Source organism: Channa argus, chromosome 3 (assembly GCF_033026475.1).
Source record: "Channa argus isolate prfri chromosome 3, Channa argus male v1.0, whole genome shotgun sequence".
Classification (NCBI taxonomy): Eukaryota; Metazoa; Chordata; class Actinopteri; order Anabantiformes; family Channidae; genus Channa; species Channa argus.
In genome coordinates, this window is record NC_090199.1 from 11,970,179 (window position 1) to 11,990,416 (window position 20,238).

General features: G+C 42.4%; 1 protein-coding gene across 5 annotated transcripts in view; it reads left to right on the forward strand.

The window, feature by feature from the left end:
• Positions 1-20,238, forward strand: part of bnc2 (basonuclin zinc finger protein 2) — a 160,375-nt gene that overhangs the window by 56,809 nt on the left and 83,328 nt on the right. For 3 of the 5 annotated variants that reach the window (XM_067496736.1, XM_067496739.1, XM_067496733.1), the window contains exons 2-3: positions 12,346-12,702; positions 16,189-16,251. In XM_067496736.1, coding sequence (XP_067352837.1) covers positions 12,598-12,702; positions 16,189-16,251 — 168 coding nt within the window. In that variant the 5' untranslated portion in view covers positions 12,346-12,597. Of the gene's footprint in view, positions 1-11,004; positions 11,441-12,345; positions 12,703-16,188; positions 16,252-20,238 lie in introns of those variants that run through there. The other 2 variants (XM_067496734.1, XM_067496735.1) reach the window with 2 other exon arrangements.

The window sequence follows — 20,238 nt, forward strand, 5'->3', positions numbered from 1 at the left end:
TTTGGCACTGGCAGCTCATAACTGGATCGCTGTAATTATTCATTGGGAGAGTGATGCCTTCCAGGGGCTGAAGATTGATGAGGTTTGATATGCGACTTAGTGTAATCTGTCTTTGACCAGGGCTCCTGTCCAAATTGGCAGGAATAATAAAAAGAGAGGAAGTTATTTTTAAAGAGAGAGGAGAAACGAGTGAGTAAATGAAGATGACGGTGGGTGGACAAAGGGAAGAGAGAAAGATTGAGCCATATCCTGTGTCGTGTCTCTTGTGGCACCCTTTGCCATACACAAACCATCAATCTGCAAAAAAAAAACACAAAAAAAAAACAGCAGGGCAACCATTTTGTTTACAGTTAAGCAGGGCTATCAAACTAAATAAAGTAATTTGAACCTAAAAACACTGATTCACTTTTATTGTCAGCATTGTTATGTACTTAGTTCAAAGTGTTAGTTTTTGATGCACGTTTGGGCTATTTTTTCTTTTATGCCTTGCTTGTTTTGTCAGCCAGACCGACGCGATCCTCGATTGTCTCGTTTTCCACGACTAAAGTGTGTCTTCAGTTAATCCTCCAGTGTAAGCATGGCAGAACTTAAAAGGCTCTGATTAGGCTGTTGTGTCCCACAGGTTGGCTAGATATAAACTCGTGACACACTCACAGTGCCCATACATACCCCAGAGACCTCTCTTTATGTTAATTAAAGGAGTCTCAACTGCAATTAGCAGGCTTTACAATGAGCGTACCCACAGATAGACACTTACATGGGTGCACGCGCACGCTCACACACACACACACAGATACAGATACATCCAAACAGTGAGTACCTTTATGAGCCAACAAACACTCTTTAAAGTCGTTTAAATCTCACAGTGGCATTGCATTGGACTCTTAGGTCATTTGTGTCATACTGCGATACTTCTAATGATCTGTTCACTATGTTTTCTTAGCGGTGACTAATGGAAAGAGTTGCCAAGTGCAAAATAAACTGTGCAAATATTAATTTACACTTGGAACTGATATCCTTCTTTCTCTAAACAGAAAACTGCACCTGTTTTCAATAATAAAACTTTGATCTTATTGATACTGACATCAGTCTTATTTTAGTAATTTTCCTAAAAAAGCCTAAAGAAGGATAACTGCACTAGGAAAGTTCTACAATGCCTTTCATGCTGAAAAGGGGTTTAAAGAACTTATTAACTTATTAAGTTTAGCAAAATTTAAAAAAAGTGTTTTATTATAATCCAGTGTGTCAGTGCTTAAAGCATTCAAATCATTTATCAAAATTAAAAAAGCTGTCTTTCCAGAGACTTCCTCTACTGCAGAAATAGAAAAACTATTATAACATGAGAAGTTCATCTAGCCACTTGTGTAATCCTTCTCCACCTCCACAAACTAAGAACTGAGTGGCTGTGCTCCTCTTTCTATTAGACCTGAATGCAGAACCTAAACCCGTGGTGGCCAAATGGCCCATCACCCTGTCTACTTATGTACCAAATTAGACCAAAGCTCTCCCAGTGTGCTGAAGCCTTGTCCACAGGAAATCAAGGCCAGGTGGAACTTAAGTGAATGAAGCCCCACTTTGGCACATACTAGCTGGGGAGATGGTGGCAGGGGTAAGGCCCCCTGGAGCTTGTCAAATGTTGGAAGAGGACACACACACACACAAAGACACACAAGAAGACACACATGCACAGGTGTAAACACCAATTTGCTGATGTTCACACAGGAGCCCCAACTCACAGTAGATAGGCGCTGTCAACTCTGTAGCACCGCTGGTTAGCCACCCCACTCATATATTTACTTATTTATTGCCAGCGATGGCTGCGATGACAGGGCCACTCACTCTCAGAAAGCCTCCCAGGCTCCACGATGTCCCTTCAAGCAGTAGCGTAAAAATTTTAAGAGCCCGAGGCCTGGGTTGATGATTTTTGACGTGAGTTAGCGTGTAGTCGAGTTGTCGGGTGCATTCAGGGGGCTAACTGTTCTAATGCGTTTACCCTCTTGCCTTCTGAGTGTGTGTGTGTGTGTGTGTGTGTGTGTCAAAGCTAAGCGAAGTGTCAGTTAATAATTTAGTCGTTGGTTTCGTCCCCCTCGCCATCCATCCATCCATTCACAGCCCTTTATGTCTTGCCTCTGGGAATGTGGCGGCCATCTCTCCGCCTCTCAGGGAGTGATAGAACGAGCAGAGACAGGTGACAGAATCTGGTGTGGTGGTGTGTGAGGACAAAGTGAGAAAGATTGACTGCAAAAGAAAGAGATGTAGACAGCAGAGAACATAAAAGCCCAAAAACAGACAAGAACTAAAAGGGCTCAATGTGATTTATGAGTAAGTGGAACATAATGAACAGCAGCCACTTTTTTGAATTTAAATTTTTACAATGCAGGTTCATTACAGAGAGCCTCACGTCCATTCTGTCATTAAATCTGTCCTACGTGTCTTTTGTATTAAAGCAATACGGACACGCAAGATGGAATATGTGCCTGTGTCTCTCACACACACACACAAACACACACACACACACACACACACACACACACACACACACACACACACAGCTGGGTTTCTGGCCTCTGTGTATGCCAGATGTAGAAATGAGCTTGTCTCGTCTCTCGCTCTCTCTCTCGCTCTCTCTCTCTCTCTCTCTCTCATCGCTGTTTTCAGACTAATATGTTGTTGTTCTTTGTGGAAGTGCTTTTAAGGCAAAAGCGGGAATTCAAAACCTGAATGCCAAACCTGTGACTATGATTGTAATAATCAAATAATGCAACTTGGCCACTTGTAAAAATGTGTGTTAATACATGAGAGCTTTCAACAAGGTCTCCTAATGCCAATGTCCTCCTATATGTTTCAAATTGACTTGATGTTCACTTTGACCCCCTCCCCCTTCTACTTTGTAATTGAAACCTTATGATAGAATAATAATCACTTCTGCATATTTGTTTTTCCTCTTTCTGAATTTACTATGCTGATTTTTGCCTGGGTTGTAGGATAGCATTCAATTACAAAAAGGCTTGGATGAAGGGAGGCCAGTAATGGACACTGCACTTACAAACTATCCACCAGTTCACTGGAAGAAAAGCTAAAATTACTTTTTAATGTGTCCATTGTTTGATTGGCTCCAACAACAGGCACAACTTTAAAAATAAAATATATATTAGTTTCGAAACTACTCTTCCTACTTTTCACTTCTTCACACACAGTTAAAGAAAGATGAAGAAGATGGGAAAAGGAGAAGCGGATGTGCTGGGATTGAGAATTGACCCCAAAATTTTATTGTGATTGAAATTCTCCTTCCTCAGAAGTGAAGTCCCAAACCCAAACTTTGTTGTTTGTTTGCTAAGTGGTTTTACTACCACAGGATGATTTGTGTGACATTTATTATCTTTTTTTTTCTTAGGCCGGGCAGAGTCACAAGTGTTTGTGTGTTTGTCATGTTGTTTGCGGTTATGTTCCCTGTCATGTGTGTGCCATAAATAAAGACTCTCCTGGCTAATGTACCCCACATGTTTTTTGTTCCCACCTCCCTCCTAGCTCAGCATTTGTTTGCAGGAAGGATTCAGATGGTACACAGCTCTTTTGGACCGTGTCTTAGCTTTTATGAGGTCATTCAGTATTTTTTTTTTTTATATTATAAGCAGTTGTGGACTTCCCTGTTACTCACAAAGGCTAACCATCATAACGTGTGATTCCCATTACTTCACTACCTCACCACTGAGCAGATGCACAGCTGGTTATGACCTCGCTCAGTACACACACAGCCATACCCAGACGGTGAGCAGTACTGTGCACTTCAGACTGACGAATCTCTATTTGATTAGAGTTTTTTGATTAGAGTTAATTCATTTCAAACAGCAACCCTGATTATAAGACATCTTCCCTAGCTTTTTGATTTTCTTTTTTGTGAGACTTGAAAACTTCACCTGAGATGCTGTTATTCCAAGGAGATGGTGGAGCCTTTATTCAAACAGTGAATCATAATATACCTCCCTTTGTGTAGCTCCCGTCACACTCCTAGAATGGATGAAATGATTTTCTATGGCTCTTAGCATTTTCTCGTCGTCTTTTTGAGGTCCCCGTCACAACATTCTGTTCACCACTAGGCTTAATAGCCTGGTCTTAAGGTTTTTTTGTAGCTGATGCATTCAGCTCATTTTTATTGGTCAAGAAAAGATTTATGCTGTGGCAGAAAAAGAACCTGTCCCTCTCCTGGAAGTTAAAGTGGACTACTTAACACATTCAGGCATGAGTAACTCTAAAAAACACAATAAACAGACACTAACTTGCCTATGATCAATATTTCTTAGTAACTGTATATTGTGAATGGTAATTTGAAAGTGGTTTGTAGTACTAAACAGAGAATTAAGGTTTAATTTAGTTCATAAAGAACAAACCAGCTTCTTCATGTGGACGTGTCCTTGGTCAAGACACGAACCCCAGGTTGCACAAGACCGGTCACAGGGGTTTAAATGGTTTCAATTACAAATTAAATGAATCAGTAGTTAAACTTTGCTCTGTGGCTGTAAACTTTAGTAGACACTTTCCTATTAGCTGATGAACAGCATCCGTAGAGTCCCTGTGTTTACATATATGGATACAAACTAGTTGTCAGTAGCCGGTCTCTTAGCTTCAGTTTTTATTGGATGCTTGCATTGGCTCTTGTGTGGCTTGCACTGACACAGGAGATTCCTAATTTTCCAAAGATTCTCCATAACTTTTTGATGTGTAATTAAGCGACTGTTTGCGACAAGTTCACCATATCAACTTATCAACAAAGATTATATGTGATTTTTAGGCCCACAGCTTGTTTCCACTACCAACACATGGCCAAAAATCTGTAAGTGCAGGTTTAAAACTAAAAAATAATACAAAATGCAACACCCTCAGTGAGATGTTCTACTGCACATGGCCTCACATTTTTTTAAAATCATTTACGAAGTCACTAGTGCTGTATTTCCTCGTCATGTGCACTTTGTTGTACCACAACAACCAGCAATCATCGGGCAAACAGTTTTGAAGGTCACTGAAACATCCACTGACATTACACCCTTTTTATCCAGACCTCAGATGAGAAAGTGTTTCAGCAGGTGTCAAAGGAGCAGAAAGCTAAAAGAGGTAAAGATATATTAGTCAGGTCAGAAGGGTAGAACATCTTAGGGCTGTGAGAAAGGAAGAGTAAAAACAGAATAATGAGAGAGAGATAGGGAGTTAGCAACGAGAAGAGTGCAAGGTTTGGTGGAGATCGGGTTGGTGGAGGTGTGAGGTGGGGGTGTACAATGGGGGCGCTGGCAGGGTTGCCACGGCAGCGTTCCGGATGGGCAAGCGGTCTCCTCTCAAGGGGTGAGGGGGGACGTGGGGCTGTCAGGGAGCCTGGCAGGTAGAGACACAACGCCCTGTGACTGGGGGGAGCACGGGTCAGTGAGAGAGGACAGGAGCGTGGGGATGGAGGCAGCGGAGGGGTGAGGTGGAGGCCTGTCTTATGAGGTGAGTGGAGGGAGTGTAGAAGAGGAGGGAGACATGAGGAAAGTAAATGAGGGCGAAGGAGGTGAAAAGCTAGAGATGATTAGAAGAGAATTATCCAAGTGTGCTGACTCTGGAGTAAAGAAGAGGAGAGAAGAGGAAGAAAAAGCAGAAAGATGGGCTCAGGGTGCCCCGACATGCACGTCTGTGAAATGCCCTGAAACCACCGTCATTAGGCAAGTGATGGAACTCAACCTCCGCTTCTTCTCCTTCCACAGTTTGTCTTCTTCCCTCTTTTCTTACACAATATGCCCACATCTCTTTGCTCATGTGCAACCCTTCGATAAGCCACCATACTTTTCACACAGGAGGTGAAATAAAGAGGAGAAAATCCTATATAGCCCCTAACACGATACTACAGAAAAATATTTAAGCTTTTACCATTTTTGAGGTTAAAGTTAAATTTAGTTGAACTCTGAAATCTTGTGGGAAAATAAAGGTGGTGGACTATATGCATATATAACACCTGCATTCTCCATCGGAAAAAATGGACTTGTGCTCTGCACAATGTTCTACTTGCCATTGTGAGAGAGGCTTGTTAGTTATGGATTCATGGATCAATCCCAAGTTTTGGTGATAGGAGGTCAACTTGTTGAGTTTGTATTGGATGAATATGAATATATGAATATAGTATATTTTGTAGTATATTATATACTATTATTATGTAGTACATAGTATATTTTGTTCTCTCCTAGAGAAATGTTAGATGAATGTGTGTGTGAAGCAAAGAGAAAGCAGAAGCTGACAATTTGCTGTATTTTGGTGAGAAGAACAATGTTCTAGTCGGCTTGCAGAGGGGCCCAGAGCACTGTTTGTGTGTGTGTTTCACATGTGCACCAGTGACTCTGATGGTGGTGATAAAAGTCTAGTTTTGTCTCCCGACCTCATGAGTTCAGTCTTCCCTTCTTGGAAACCATGCCCTGTGGAGTGCTTTATACTTAACATGTGTCGTTTTGTCATGAGTTAACAAATAGACATTAGCAGTTTGTACTTTTAGCCATTAACCTTCTGCCACTCTACATCACCACTAATACAGCTGAAAATTGCAACTATCATGAGACTCAAAGAAGATGCTCTGCTCTTTTTTTGACAAAGGTGCACTTATTAGTGGAGGCCAGATTGCAGTGATCAGTGACACAGACAATCATGTGGCTCTCTCTTGTTTCTCCCAGACCTTTGGGTGCCCTCGCCTGTCTCGCTCTGCGTCTTTCTCCTCGTCTCTCTCTCTCCCCCAATCGCACAAGTGGAAGGTTGTTCCTGTCTGTGTCATATGATGTCTTGTGGCCCTGTAGTGGTAGCAGAACAGTGACAGTTTTATCCCTGTGCCATCTGATCGACATGCCATTCCTTGTCACATGCGTACACGCTGACTGTTTGACTGTGTGTGTGGGATCATCCGTGTACGACCATAAATCAGGTCGCCGACAGTTCCAGCCCTTAGCCATATGCTCCTACTTATGTCTCTAGCATCCTGTACAAAGGCTGCACTCACCCTTTGGAAATGCCACCTCCCACCAGTGTTAAACCATGATTTGCTTTGTTTATTTTACATAATTTAAGAATAGCAGCTTAATCTGGAGACGAAAGTTTGGATGACAAAACAGCTGACAGGATGATCTCCAGATGTCTCTTTCACATGACAACCTGATGTAAACCCCCACTCTCCCCCTGTGCTCGAGAAGCATCCTGCTCAGCAAAGAGACACTCAGCAACCATTTTGTGTTTGCCTTAATCATTTGTTTCTGTGGCACATAATCACCATCACTGCACAAATGATGTTGTTCCACTTTCCCCTCACTCTGCCCTCTGCTTCTGTCCTTCCATTTGCCCCCTTCTTAGTGCATAAAGGGCCAATTTGAGTTGAATTTTGCTCAGTTGCGATTTCATTCCCTGAAAAATTATCCCCCCTCCAACAAAATAAAAAACACAGAAAAATAACCCAGCAGACAAGCATCATGATTATGACTTTTTGATGACCTCTGCATCTGTTTTGTACTTACTGTTGTTTCCTTGTTCTCACTTTGCACAGAAAATGAAAAGCAAGGTACTTTGCCTCTCAAGACTTAAGAGCGTAAAAAGGGGAATTGGTTCTCTTGAGACTGTTCTAACAACTCAGCGTTGTCGCACCCAATTTCTGGGCTATTTGACCCATTAGATGTCAATGTCTGGGAAACAAACAGACAGTGCAGAAAGGTTTGATGGGTATAATAATGTGTGTTTAGTGATAGAGTGTGCCTTCTGAAAAACACTTGTAGCTCAAAGGACCAAAGGTGCAATAAGAGGTCGAGAGTGTTCGAAGTTGCACTTTCACTGTGTGTATACCCTTTTACCCGACGCGCTTTAGAGACTTGAATTTATTACAATTCTATTTTCTCATTTTTGTTCCCAGCACTATTAATCTGCATTTTGTAATTACACATCAATTACCATAAATGAATATATTCCATCATTACATGCCACTTGTGGTGTTTGATGTATAGAACTAACAATGAAAATGGACCTTTTTATGTACACAGCACACAGAATTAATTTCACTTTCCTTTTTGTTTGCCACTCCAACAACAAGTAAAAAAATACTTTAAGACACAACTGAAAAAGTTTCATAATTTTCAAATATAATAGAAATAGATAAAAGTATAGTTAATTAATTAGATAAATTTATTAACAAGTAACACAGTGCATGATATTTTTGATATTTAAAATAATATCAAAGAAACCCTCACATTTCTCAAAAGATTCCTTCTCTCAAAATGCAGATAAGTTTGTCCTTTTTAAAAACTATAGTGTTCTCACGGTAATCATAAGAAATACTCATCATCTCATCTATATCTGAAACTGCTGACATCCAACCTAAATTATAAAGTGAGTTTAACTAAAATCATCTTTAAATGTTTTAGTCTTCAATAAGGCATAAACAAAAGTCATTTTCTAATGTGGCATTCCTGTCAGGTTTATGTGTTTTAACGAAATGCAGGCTTCAATCTTGACCATCCTTTTGTGACAGCTTGGATTGTAGTACTCCAGACTGAGCACACATCGCTGGGGAATTAGGATGCTGTGGCAGAGCTTTAACCTCATACACACACTCGTATTGATCCATACAAGCCTCAGTGACTGTTGCTACAGAGCCGGCTGTGCTCTGTCATACAGGACCACCCCCCTGTCACCGGGCTGTGGCAGCTAAGAAGGAACAGGCCACATCACGGACCAGTATTCCACACACAGCTCTCAGCTTCTGGACTAACACTGCCACCAACCCTACCGTCTCCTCCTGGATCACTCCCCAACTTCACCCCCCTTTTGCACACTCTCTCTTTCCTCTACTTTTCCTCTAATGAGTTGCAACACTGATAACGAGCCTGATGATTTCCATTGATTCGGCTATCACTTGCTTGTCTGGTAATTGATCCGTAGCTGAGCCTCTAGTTAATTATATGGGCTTCGACATGGACCCCTGCCCTAGGGGGAATTCTCAAGTCCTGCACAATAATAGTTTTAATAAAGGAGCCTAGTGATCTCCTGCATCCCTTTTTCTGCCCTTTCCATGCTTTGCATAATTCTTAAACTTTCTGTTTCTTCTTAATCCATGTTTCTCCTTCAGATTCGTCCGCGTCTGTATTTTTACTTCTGTGTCTTTTTTTGTTTCCTCTGTCATCACGGTCCATTATCATCAGCTGAGGCAAGGGGGAAGGATGGGAACGGAAAAAAAAAAGTAGGAGATGTGGAGGGAGAGTGAGCAATATTGGCAGAGTCCACTCCTCCCTCCCACAAATAACAGCCATTAACCAGCCAGGTCAGAAGCTGAGCCACCAGCTTGACTTGAAACACTGAGTGCCACTTGAAAAACCCACAGACTAGCACATTTACAGATGAGAGAGAGGGAGAGAGAGAGAGAGAAAGAGAGGAAGACAACCGTGAGCTGGAAAGCATAAAGGAACCTCAGCCGCTAAATTGTCACTTAATATAATTAGCCTAAGCCTCATGCATTACCTTTTCACTAAGTTGTTAAGAGCGGAGCTGGCAGTACACGGACAGGAGGTGACACATTACGCCTTCTACAACAATGTTGCTTGTGGCTTCTGACAGGCACAGGCCACTATGTGCAAAAGACAAATGAAGAATGGAAGAGAAATAAAGAATAAAAGAGTGAGGTAAAATGGTCTAGAAATGAAGAAGAAACTAAAATTAACGATAAAGATGTACGCCGATGGAGAAAGAAGTGAATATGCAAACTGAGTTTAAGACAAAAGACACAGTTGCACATTTTTCTAAAGTGATAAGACACACTTGCTGGTAGAAATCCCCTCTACATAACAGTCACAACTGGTGTGATAATCTCAGCAAAGGTTAACAGTGTACTGCCATTAGCACATCGTTACAAAAGGCTTTTAACAGACAACCAAGCAGCTGTCTGCTGCAATTTAGCACAAAATCTGAAGTGACTTTATACATCAGGAGCCATTTAATGTGGCCGAGGAGAGAAGTTCTCTCTCCGTCCCTTTCTCTTTTGTTCCCCGGCAGCGGGAAGATCACAGTGACATCTCCCTCTCGCTGCGGACTCAGGCACCTGCTCTGTCATTTCTATAATGATGGTAGGGTGAAAAGACAGGGTGGAGAAGATGGGAGATTTAAAGGGAAGACGGGAAGGAGGAGGAGGTGGAGGTGGGGGGATGTCTTCATTGTTTGAGACATGTCCTATGCGGTGTCAAAGGAAGCATTGATCTCCTTCCTCTTTTTTTGTTTTATTCTCCAGTGTGTCTTTTTCTCCATGTCTGCCTCCCTGAGCTCCTCCATCCCTCATTTTATCCCCTTACCTTTGCTGCTGTGGGGACCAATTTGGCTAAAATGGAACCTCTTCCTCATTTTTTTCTTAATTAAAATCTGAGAGCCTCCGCGGGTGGGGTGGGGTGGGGGTTTCCTGTGTATGTGTGTGTGGGAGTGTTCATATGCATGCTGGTGGCAGATTGCCTGCGTTCCATTAGTGTATGAAAATCAAACAAAGGCACAGGATTTTTTGCCATATAACAAGTCTATTGTGACTTAGTTTTATCTTTATTTGTCTTTATGTCCTATTCAGAAATAGAACCACTATCAGCTGTGATCAAATGCCCTTTCTGAAGAACACAATCCTGCATATCAAATATTTTTAAAAATGAAAAAAATACTTGATAGCAGTTAGAAACACTCATGCTTTTCTTCAACACTTTTTTCAAGCTAGAAATTGAGCTCTTTTGCTAAGCACTGTGTGTGTGTATGTGTGTGTGTGTGTGTGTGTGTGTGTGTGTGAGTGCATGTAGTGAGAGGGTCCCACAGGGGAACTAAGTTGCTCTGAGATGTGCTGGCCGCTCGCAGCACAAATTGTAATAAGGCAGGGGGACAAATGCTCTCCCCCCTCTCCTGCTATGCGATGGCGCTTGCCCCCACCTTCCTGCCCCTAGCAGAGGAGGGGTGTGTGTGTGTGTGTGTGAGGAAACGTGCAGCATGTCATTGAGCATCTCAGAGTGGAGCGGCACAGTTGACTCAGTTGAGCCGGCACCGGGCAGACACACACAGCTCGCTCGCTGTCCTCTCACACACAGCCACCATCTCTCTCCCTCTAACTCGCTCGCTCTCACATGCTCTAACTCTCCCTTGGAGACACACACACACGCATACACACAGGCTGAGGCGCTCAGTTCAGTTCCTAGGCGGCTGCGGTGGAGTACAGAGCAGAGAGAGAGAGAGAAACAGAGAGAGAGAAAACGAGAGAGGACAGGCGGCAACACAGACGTCGAGAGAGGGACACAATCACAGAGAGAGAGAGCGAGAGAGAGCAAGAGAGAGAGAGAGAGAGAGAGAGAGGAGCGGGAGGCAGGGAGAGCTGGATAGTTGGTGGCTCACTCCCACACCTCATCTTCACTTTGCTGGGACAGACACAGAATTGATGGTAAGAGATATTCATGCATTTTATTGGCTCAGCTGTTTTTCGTGGGACTTTTTTTGTATTTATAAAAAATTGTTGAATTTAGAAAAATTGAGATTTTAGTTGCTTTATGTTCAAATTTTACATTTCACGTTTAGGTTGCTGCTTTTGGTCAAGATAGCATTGCACATTCATTTTGTTTCATTTCATTAGGACTTATTAGAAAAGCTGATATTTATTTGCGTGTAAACATATGCTTGCATGTGTTGAGAGTTGGCAGCTCCCAGGTAGTTTAACTTTTTGTTTCCTACTTTTTAAAAAAATTACGTTACAACGTAATTTGTCAGTGTTTGAATGTGTGTGTGCATGCACGAATGCAGGTAAATGTGCTTCATTGCATCTGTGTGTGTGTTTGTGTTGAGTCCATATCCAGATTCAAAATGAATGACAGATGCATTAAAGCAAGAACTGACATCATGCACCCCTCCTCGCTAATTCCCACAACCCCCCTCTATTTTGTTTTACTCCATTCTTGCGAACCTTCTCATTAGCCCCCCTCCTCACCTCCATCACTCTCCTCATCTCTCCTCACTTCCAGTGCTCTGCTCCGCTCATCTTGTCCTGTCCAAAACGAGGCCCCTGAGGAAATTCACCCCAAGCGCTCTTTTCTCTCTTCATGAGAATTAACTCCACACACACGCTCCTCCACCACCAGAGCTGCCAAGAAACCTCACACACATACATCTACTCCCTCACCTCCCCTTTGCCTGCTATCCTCCTTGAGAAGCAGGACCTGTGTGAGACAAAAAAAAAGGCAACACGACCCCAAAAGAACCCACCGTCACTGACTTTTTTTTTTCTTCTCTCCTCCTTCACACTCCCACATCCCTCCTGCCCTCCCTTTATGTCTCTCCCTCTCTCTGTCTAAGTCCAAGGAGGCAGAGTTGGATGTGAGAAGCAGTGAGTGCGACACAGTCCCACCAGAGCCCAGCACCGACCAAGAGCCACCCAGGTCATCTTCAGCTAAGGCTAACGTACCCAACGGCACCACTGGCGTTTCCACGAGCATCCCCTCCAGTAGCCACAGCAGCAGCAGCACCGGCGGCAGCAGCAGCAGCAGAAGTGGTCTGGGTGGCATTAGTATCGTTAGCAGCAGCGCTGAGGGAGCAGGGGAAAGCTCCATGCAGTTCAGCACCAGACCGCCTAGTGCTGAGCAGCCGGGCTTCATGGGGACATGGCAGCAGCAGAGCACTGACAGCAACCTCCTCTACAGAATGTCCCAGCAGGTATGTCAGCTCAGCCTCTTCCCGTCATCCTCCCCATCTCTGCCTCCTCTCTCGCTCACACTTTCCTTCTATTTATTCTCTCAGACCAAACTTTTGGTTTTCCTCTGATGGTGCATGTTCAGATGTTTGCTGTTGGGATTCTTACTCTCAGTCTGTGTGTGTAAAAAAGAATGTTTAGTATGTGTGTCACTAGGTGTGTGTGTGTGTGTGTGTTTGTGTGTGTGTGAGTGAGAGAAATCTGGGGGTGGGGTGTGTTTTGTTTGTGTGATATTTTAAATTAGGAAGCTGTACTTATAAAATTATTGCATTTGTATAACTTTTAAAAATACAAATGGACTATATCAAGTTTGATGCGTGTGTGTGTGTGTGTGTGAGTCTTTATGTGTTATTTAAAACACACCATGTCTGAAAGTGTTTCCATTCATGTAGCCTCTGTGCCTTGTTTTCCTTTTAATTTTACAGATCCAATCTATAAAATAACGCAAAATAGCAGATTTTGGCGTATTTGTAAAGACAAACATTTCATTGCAAAATTCGTACATTATCAGATAAATTATTTCTTTTAACCTTTGATGGATTATCCCTTGTCCGGATTTGTTACACACATACTTAAGTCACCGTAATTGCTCTGTGAGCGCTGCCGAGTTTAAAAGAAAGCAACAGCAGTGTTTTGGTAACCTCGGTGCCGATAAAGACTGGGGAAGGGGCACCCCTCTGGGACCGGCTAATTGACTGCATGTGGCCGAGGCAGGAAGCCCCTTGCGCGGCTACTCAACAGCAGAGGAGCCGCGAATGAACACAGGCTCGCCTGGAAAACTGATAATGATAAGGGAGATTCTGCACCGGCTGACAAAATTTCTCGCCTGTTGTGTGGATGTTTCTGACTTTCTCTCTTATTTTGTAGCTTGAAAAAAATAAAATAGATTCCAAGTTAGAACGAGGGAGGTTTCTGAAGGGGTGATATTTTTTGTTTTGTTTTTGTTTTTTTCTGTGTCGTTTGATAAATGTCAGGTAAAGGGAGAGGAGTGAGAGGCGAGAGTTTTGCGCAAGTGCGTGTGTGTGTGTGTGTGTGTGTGTGTGTGTCCGTTCGCACGCACGTGTGTGAGGGGGAGACAGCACAGGCAGAGGTTGGAGTTAATCATAGCGGGACCTGCACACTCTCCGTACCATGCACACGCTGCTCTGCGCTCAGGCCACAGCGGTTCTTGCGCAACAGCTCCGCTGCGGCTCAGTGTTGGGAAATACGAGGAACTTACTCTGTCTCTGTCTTGCCGGCACTTACAGCCCAGAGAGTTTTTAAAAAGCCCCAAAGACCAATCTTAAAGGCGAAACCGTGCGTTGAGACTAACACATATGCAGGTGTAACTTGAGGAAAAAGCATATTTTAAAGCAGCTTTTTATTAGACTGTTGTGTGAGATACAACGCATATTCTGACATTTAGCAAAACAAATCTGATTTTCATACGTTAAAAAACTGCATAATATTTTTTCAAAATCCTCTTTCTTTTATTTCTTCCCAAATAAATGGCCATAATAACTATTGATAAGGGATTTGGGAGAGGTGGGTGCGTAGGACTGAGAAAGGAACCACTCCTCTTCTCCCGGTGTGGAGCAGGTGGATGGGCCCCTGCGCACAGCATCTACTGGGACCCTACGTTTGCCTCCCCAATCCTTTTTACAAATGCGCACCGTTGTTTCAATATAATCAGCTGTGGGACTCGCTGTTATTTATCCTTCCTCGCACCACTTAGAAGACATCTTCCCATGTTTAGTAGGCATGACATAAATTCTCCGAAGGAAGCCAGTTCCTTGACAGACTCGCCTTATTGGAATCTAACCGATAATGACTTTGTGTTTGCCGAGGCTGGCGCACCCTGGGGTGTTGGAGGAGAGAAATGCGTTATGGGCTTGTGTTTCAAAAAAAAAAAAAAAAGAAAAATAAGAAATCTCCACTGTCTCCCTTAAAGATCAACTTGGTGACACGAGGGATGCGGTATTTTATCATTATTAGGCCAAATTATATTTCCACCTGATCGATAGAGACGCAAAAGTGTTCTGCGCAGTGAGTTCAGGACTGACGCGGCTGTGGTGAGATGGAGAGCATCACCGAGGCTGAATACTTGGTTAACTATGTTTAAATTTCTTATAAACACACACACACTCTCTCTCCCTCTCACACACACACATATACACAAAAGCCAGATTTTTTAAAAATGAAGAAAAAGTATCACTTTTTCTCACCACATTTTAAAGGACATAATTAAGCTGTGGTTTAGTGCAGGTGTCTGACAGCAGTGACTGTGAAGAAAGTAAAGTAATGTTTTGGTCGGAAAATGACGACTCAGATATGAAAGCTTATTTTCTTTTTTACAGCAGAGTGAAGTCATAAAAAGCTGCACCTGTTTCTTTCAGCGTAAAGACAACGACCTGATCAAAATAGACGTCAAAGTGAAAACGAACGTCTCATCAGAAATTGTTTAGGCTGCCTTTTAAAAAATAAAAAATAAAAAAATGTATTATTTCAGATTTTTTAAATTCATTAATTTAATTGATCCACACTCACTGAGGTACTTTTAAAATAATGACACGTTTCCCTCTTAAATATTTAGCTTGAGGTAAGGCAGTTACAAACTGGAGGAACTGATAAAAATAAGGGTGAATTAAATATTTTTCTTTTGTTTTTATTAACTTCGGTGTTAGGATTGCATATGAACGACCATTTGTGCGTTTCTCCAAACGAACTAAACTAACAACCGTGGCCACCAAGGCATTTCTGTTAACCTAATTTCTATTTTACACCTTCTATAACAGGCCTTAATGTGCTTTTGATCTTTGCACAATCTTATTTATCTAACCCACAGAACAGGAGATTCATAATGCACGCAAGTGTCAACAGGAAACCTCATAAACAACATGCTATTTAAATGAAATCAATGGAATGGATTCGATAAATACTGCCTGTTTCCTCAGCCTTATAATGCTTAGAAATCGGTGCACATTTGCAAAAAACACGGCAACAGGAATCTTTTATAATTATTGTATGGAGGAAAAAAAATGCAAACAAATAATTAGGAGTTAAATTATTTCCCAGGCATTATTAGTGGTAATATTTGGAGCCTAAATTGACCCGCTGCTGCACATGCGTGGCTATGAATATCGACCCTTGCAAGTTAAAAACCCCGGAGTTATGTGATAGCCTAATTGGTTCATCAGGGATAATTCCTCTACAATACAGAAGCCGTGGGCCGCGTCTCTTCGCTCTACCCCCCTCCCCCCCCCTCTTTCTCTCTCTCCTTCGTTTAAAGTCAGAAGAATGTGGGAACAACTCAGGCATTAGACGAGCTCATAAAAAAACGTGCCTTCGCCTACACTTGAGGATCTGATGCTGCCACCCAGGCTTGCAGCAGACTTCGGAGAACAAAATTAAGTGTATGTCTTTAATCTAAAACCATCTCTAAAATAGCCTCTTCCTTTTCTTTTTGCAAGGGTGCTGTAACGCGGCTTCCTTTGAAGTGCGACAGGTCGACTAGGGGCCGAGACCTGGAAGAGGTAGAGTGGCATTACAGCTTCTGTCTGCTCTCAGTACTGCCTGCTTCATCTCACACAGAGACTCTGCTTCACATAAAATACAAGGAAGACAAGGCTTTATAATGTATGACAGGAATCAGAAATTAACAGAGAAATGTAGATTCTAAAACTAATACCCCTATAAAATATAATAATATAGCTTTCCTTAAAATGTTAAGTAAAACATTTCCATGCATTTTCCACATTGTGATTTTTCCTTGACTCTTAAATCAAACCCACAAGCCTGCAGCATTTCCTTTTCCCTACTATCATGCACTTGCAAAATTAAGCTCCTTGAAAACCCAAAGTGAAACTAAAAAATAGTAGACTATGATAAAAAAATAAATCAATATTAAGATATGTTTACAAGTAAAGTTAATTTATTTTCTCACAATTTAAAAAAACGCGGGAGGCCGATTGGTTTAGGTTGCTCATTTTTAAAGAGAGCGTCAAACTGGAGCATGCAGGCATTTTGGCATTAAGCATGCAAATATGTAACAGGTCACATGTTAAAAAAATCTACCCTGAATATCTTTTACATTTTTTAAGTCTGGCTTTAGTTCTTCAGTGTACTTCTTTCTTTATCATTTCATTACGTTTTCATGACTTGTGTCGTATTTTAACTTTTCACTGGGATCAATGTAACGGTCATATTGTGCTATATTCCACATATTTCTGCACTGCCTGTATGTTTATTTTATACCACTGAAAGTGAAAGCTGTTACTTCTGAGGACATGAAGAACATGCTCTGCTTTGTTTTGTCTGAGAGAAGGAATGGGGTTATTACCCTCTTCAGTGCAGATCACAGAACGCGTTAATCTGCCTATTAACACGCTGATACAGCGGTGAGTGTGTGAACATATGTAGTTTTACACAGTGGGGTACAGGCATGTTGTGCGTTGCATATGTGGTGCATATGCATTGCTTCTTACCATTGTGAGGAACCGGGAGGCTGTGATTCGATGCATATGTGTAGAATTATCCACACTGAGTGAATGTGTGTGTGCCGTTGCACTCTACTGTTATTATTTCCATGTCTGTCTTTGATGGGTCGTTGCACACAGAGCATATGGATGCCTATATGCACTGTACATGTATCTGGTGTCAAGTGCGTGTGTGAGTGTGTGTGTGTTCTGATACTGAAGTTTATGTTTGTGCATGTGTGTGTAAAGGCAATCGGGTCTGTGCTTTTGCCATTTATTTTTCTGAGTGGGTGGCTCAATACTCATATGCCAGTTGTGTGAATGTGAGTACAGTTTTGCAAGTGTGTGTCCTCTCCCTTTGTGTGCGTATGCAAGTGTGTGTTCCGTGTGTTGGCTCTGGCTCCATGTGTGTGCGGGTGCGAGGTGAAGTGTCTCTTGGCTGGCCTTGGCTGGAGAGCTGGAGGAGAGCAGAGGTGAAAGAGGAGATTTGCAGAAACGACACGCACCACTTCCCCCATTACTACTTTTTCTTTTTCTGCTTCTACATCTCTGTCTCTCACTGCTTGTTCTTTTCTCACTGTCTTTTCCTTCCTCCCCTTATTCCTCCACACTTCAACCCCCTTTTTCCTACTTAAGACTCTATCTCCACCCCCCTTCCCTGAGATGCTAAATCTGATTTATTCGGTTTTATTCTGCAGCTACTGTTTATATAGAATGGGCTCTTGAGACAGAACCTGTGTTTTAAAGGATCATTTTGGGTGTCAATTTTAATCAACTTTCAGATAGAGCACAATATTTCTTCTTCTTTAAGAAGGGGACATGACAGGGTGTGTCTTCGCATCACTGTTTGCTCTACATGTAATTGCAGAAAATTTAAAGCTGCACATGTCTCCGAGCACCTTTCCCCAACTGTTAAGCTGTCTTACAGTGTTTAATGGAATTATTGCAATGCTACCGGCCAGTTCAGAAGGTCCTGATAACATAAGCAGCTCTGAAAAAGGCCACAGTGGCATTCAGTTGGCGGGGATGTCTCTCAGTCTTTGTGCATATGCATCCATGATGATGTGAGTGTTTCCTGAAGGCAGCATTATTTCTGCAGCAGAGAGCACAGAAATGTTAAGAGTAAGACTGAGTGGGAAGGTGGCTGCAGCTACTTGTGTATTTACCGTGTGTGTGTATGTGTGTGTGCACTATTAGTAGCCCATCCAGTTTGACGGAGTAGGAGGATGTACAAGGTCCCATTCATACTGTGGTCCCCACTTTATTTACCCAGGCACCAATGGGGGAGATATGACGTCCGCAGCATTTTTGCTTTAAACTTGTTTCAACTGGCTTTTTAAAATCTTCTTTTACTATGTGATGTGATGCCCAACACGTCTTTTCATTTTTACTGACATTATTTAATAATTTTGTTTGTTGCCCTATTATGAAATTTAATAAATACATTTGTTTTTTGTGTTGTAGACTTAAGCAAACAAAAATCAATAACTGTGATTTTAATTCTGCTTCCCTTTTTTTTGCTGCATTACCATGTCAGACTGTCAATGAAAACCTCAGACTCATCATGCATGCTCTTCTGTTCTCCTCTCTTGGCTTCACCATCTCTTACTTTAATAACCTTTCAATAACATTCAAATCTTATCTTTGTAATATATGCATGGGCTTGCCCCTGAGAAAATATTCCGCCCTGCATGTCCACGATCGTGTGTGTCCTGGGTCATACAGTAACCTCTGTAACCACGCAATCATGCCTTGCAGGAGCATTGTTATGGGTAAGCACTGACCCCGACTCTGTGTGTGAGACCCAGGGCACCCAGTGATCAATAAGCATCATGTGAGCATCAATCATGGGCTCTCTGTCAGCCGTTTGTCCTGAGGAGACGGCCGCCTCTTGCACCATGGTGAATACACAAATAATAGGGAAGATACGGAACTGTGTACCATGCAAGTCAAAAAGGGTTTTCTCTGTCAGGTCTGACAGCGCAGTGTGTTTTATGTGCCAGAGGAACATGAAGGAATGACAGAAATGAAGAGCCATCAGCTCTACTCTTAACAGGGGACTAAGTACTGAACTGTGCTGAAGCTGAGACTTCGTTAAAGTCCTTTGTGAGCCTGTACAAGGAAAGATTATTGTGTTCTTCCTTATCTATTGAGGAGCAAAGTCAGCCTTGAGTGTGGCGTGTGGTTAAATGATCATTGGGATGAGAAATTACGTGCAAATAAAAGAATTGGTTGAGATTGGCTGGAAAAATGTTAATTCTGACCTTTTTGGATTTTACACAAATAGAGAAGGGGGGGTAAAAAGTACTCCATCCTTACCTTTGTTTTCATAGCTGAAGCCTGTAAAAGCAACTGTGCATGACTTTTTTTCACCTTCTTTTCCTTCTGTCACTTTTATTTCTTTCAAAAGAAGACTGTTAGTTATTTGTCTGTAGGCTGTTTCCTGCACAGAGGAGAATTCACCGGTGTGAAAAGGAAGCGAGTGTTTGAAGGGCAAGTCGCTCAGGATGTCACCACCCTGCCACTGGCTAATGAGGGGGGACATAAGCACAGGACCACGGCAGCAACACACACACACACCCTCTCTGACATGGCAGGAATGCAGCAGCTGTCACCAAGGTTCAGGCAGTTATGAAAGGGTTGAAGTATAGTTGTGTCTTGTTTGAATGTGGGAGGGTGAAGTGGCAGTTCCAGAGGTTATTGGAGTGTTGGGAGCTGGGAGGGGGCCCGTGTTGGCTTTTGTGACCCAGAGATCGCGACCAGCACAGAGGATCATCACACATAACTGACTTAAATCAAAGGAGAAAGCAAGAGTCAGAGGAAACATGTACTTTGCTGTGGCCTGTATCATTTTGAGACACGTCCATACGGCAGAGACATTGTTCAGAGGGGCTGTTCTTTCCCGTTATGTATCCAGAGGAAGGTGACATTAGGTGTGACCTGTGCTAAGCGACATAAACTTGGGCATACTTTCACCACGGTTTTTCCCTTTTCCTGTTATTCCTTAACTCCTGTTTTTTTGTTTTCCTTGGAGCTGCGCCAGCA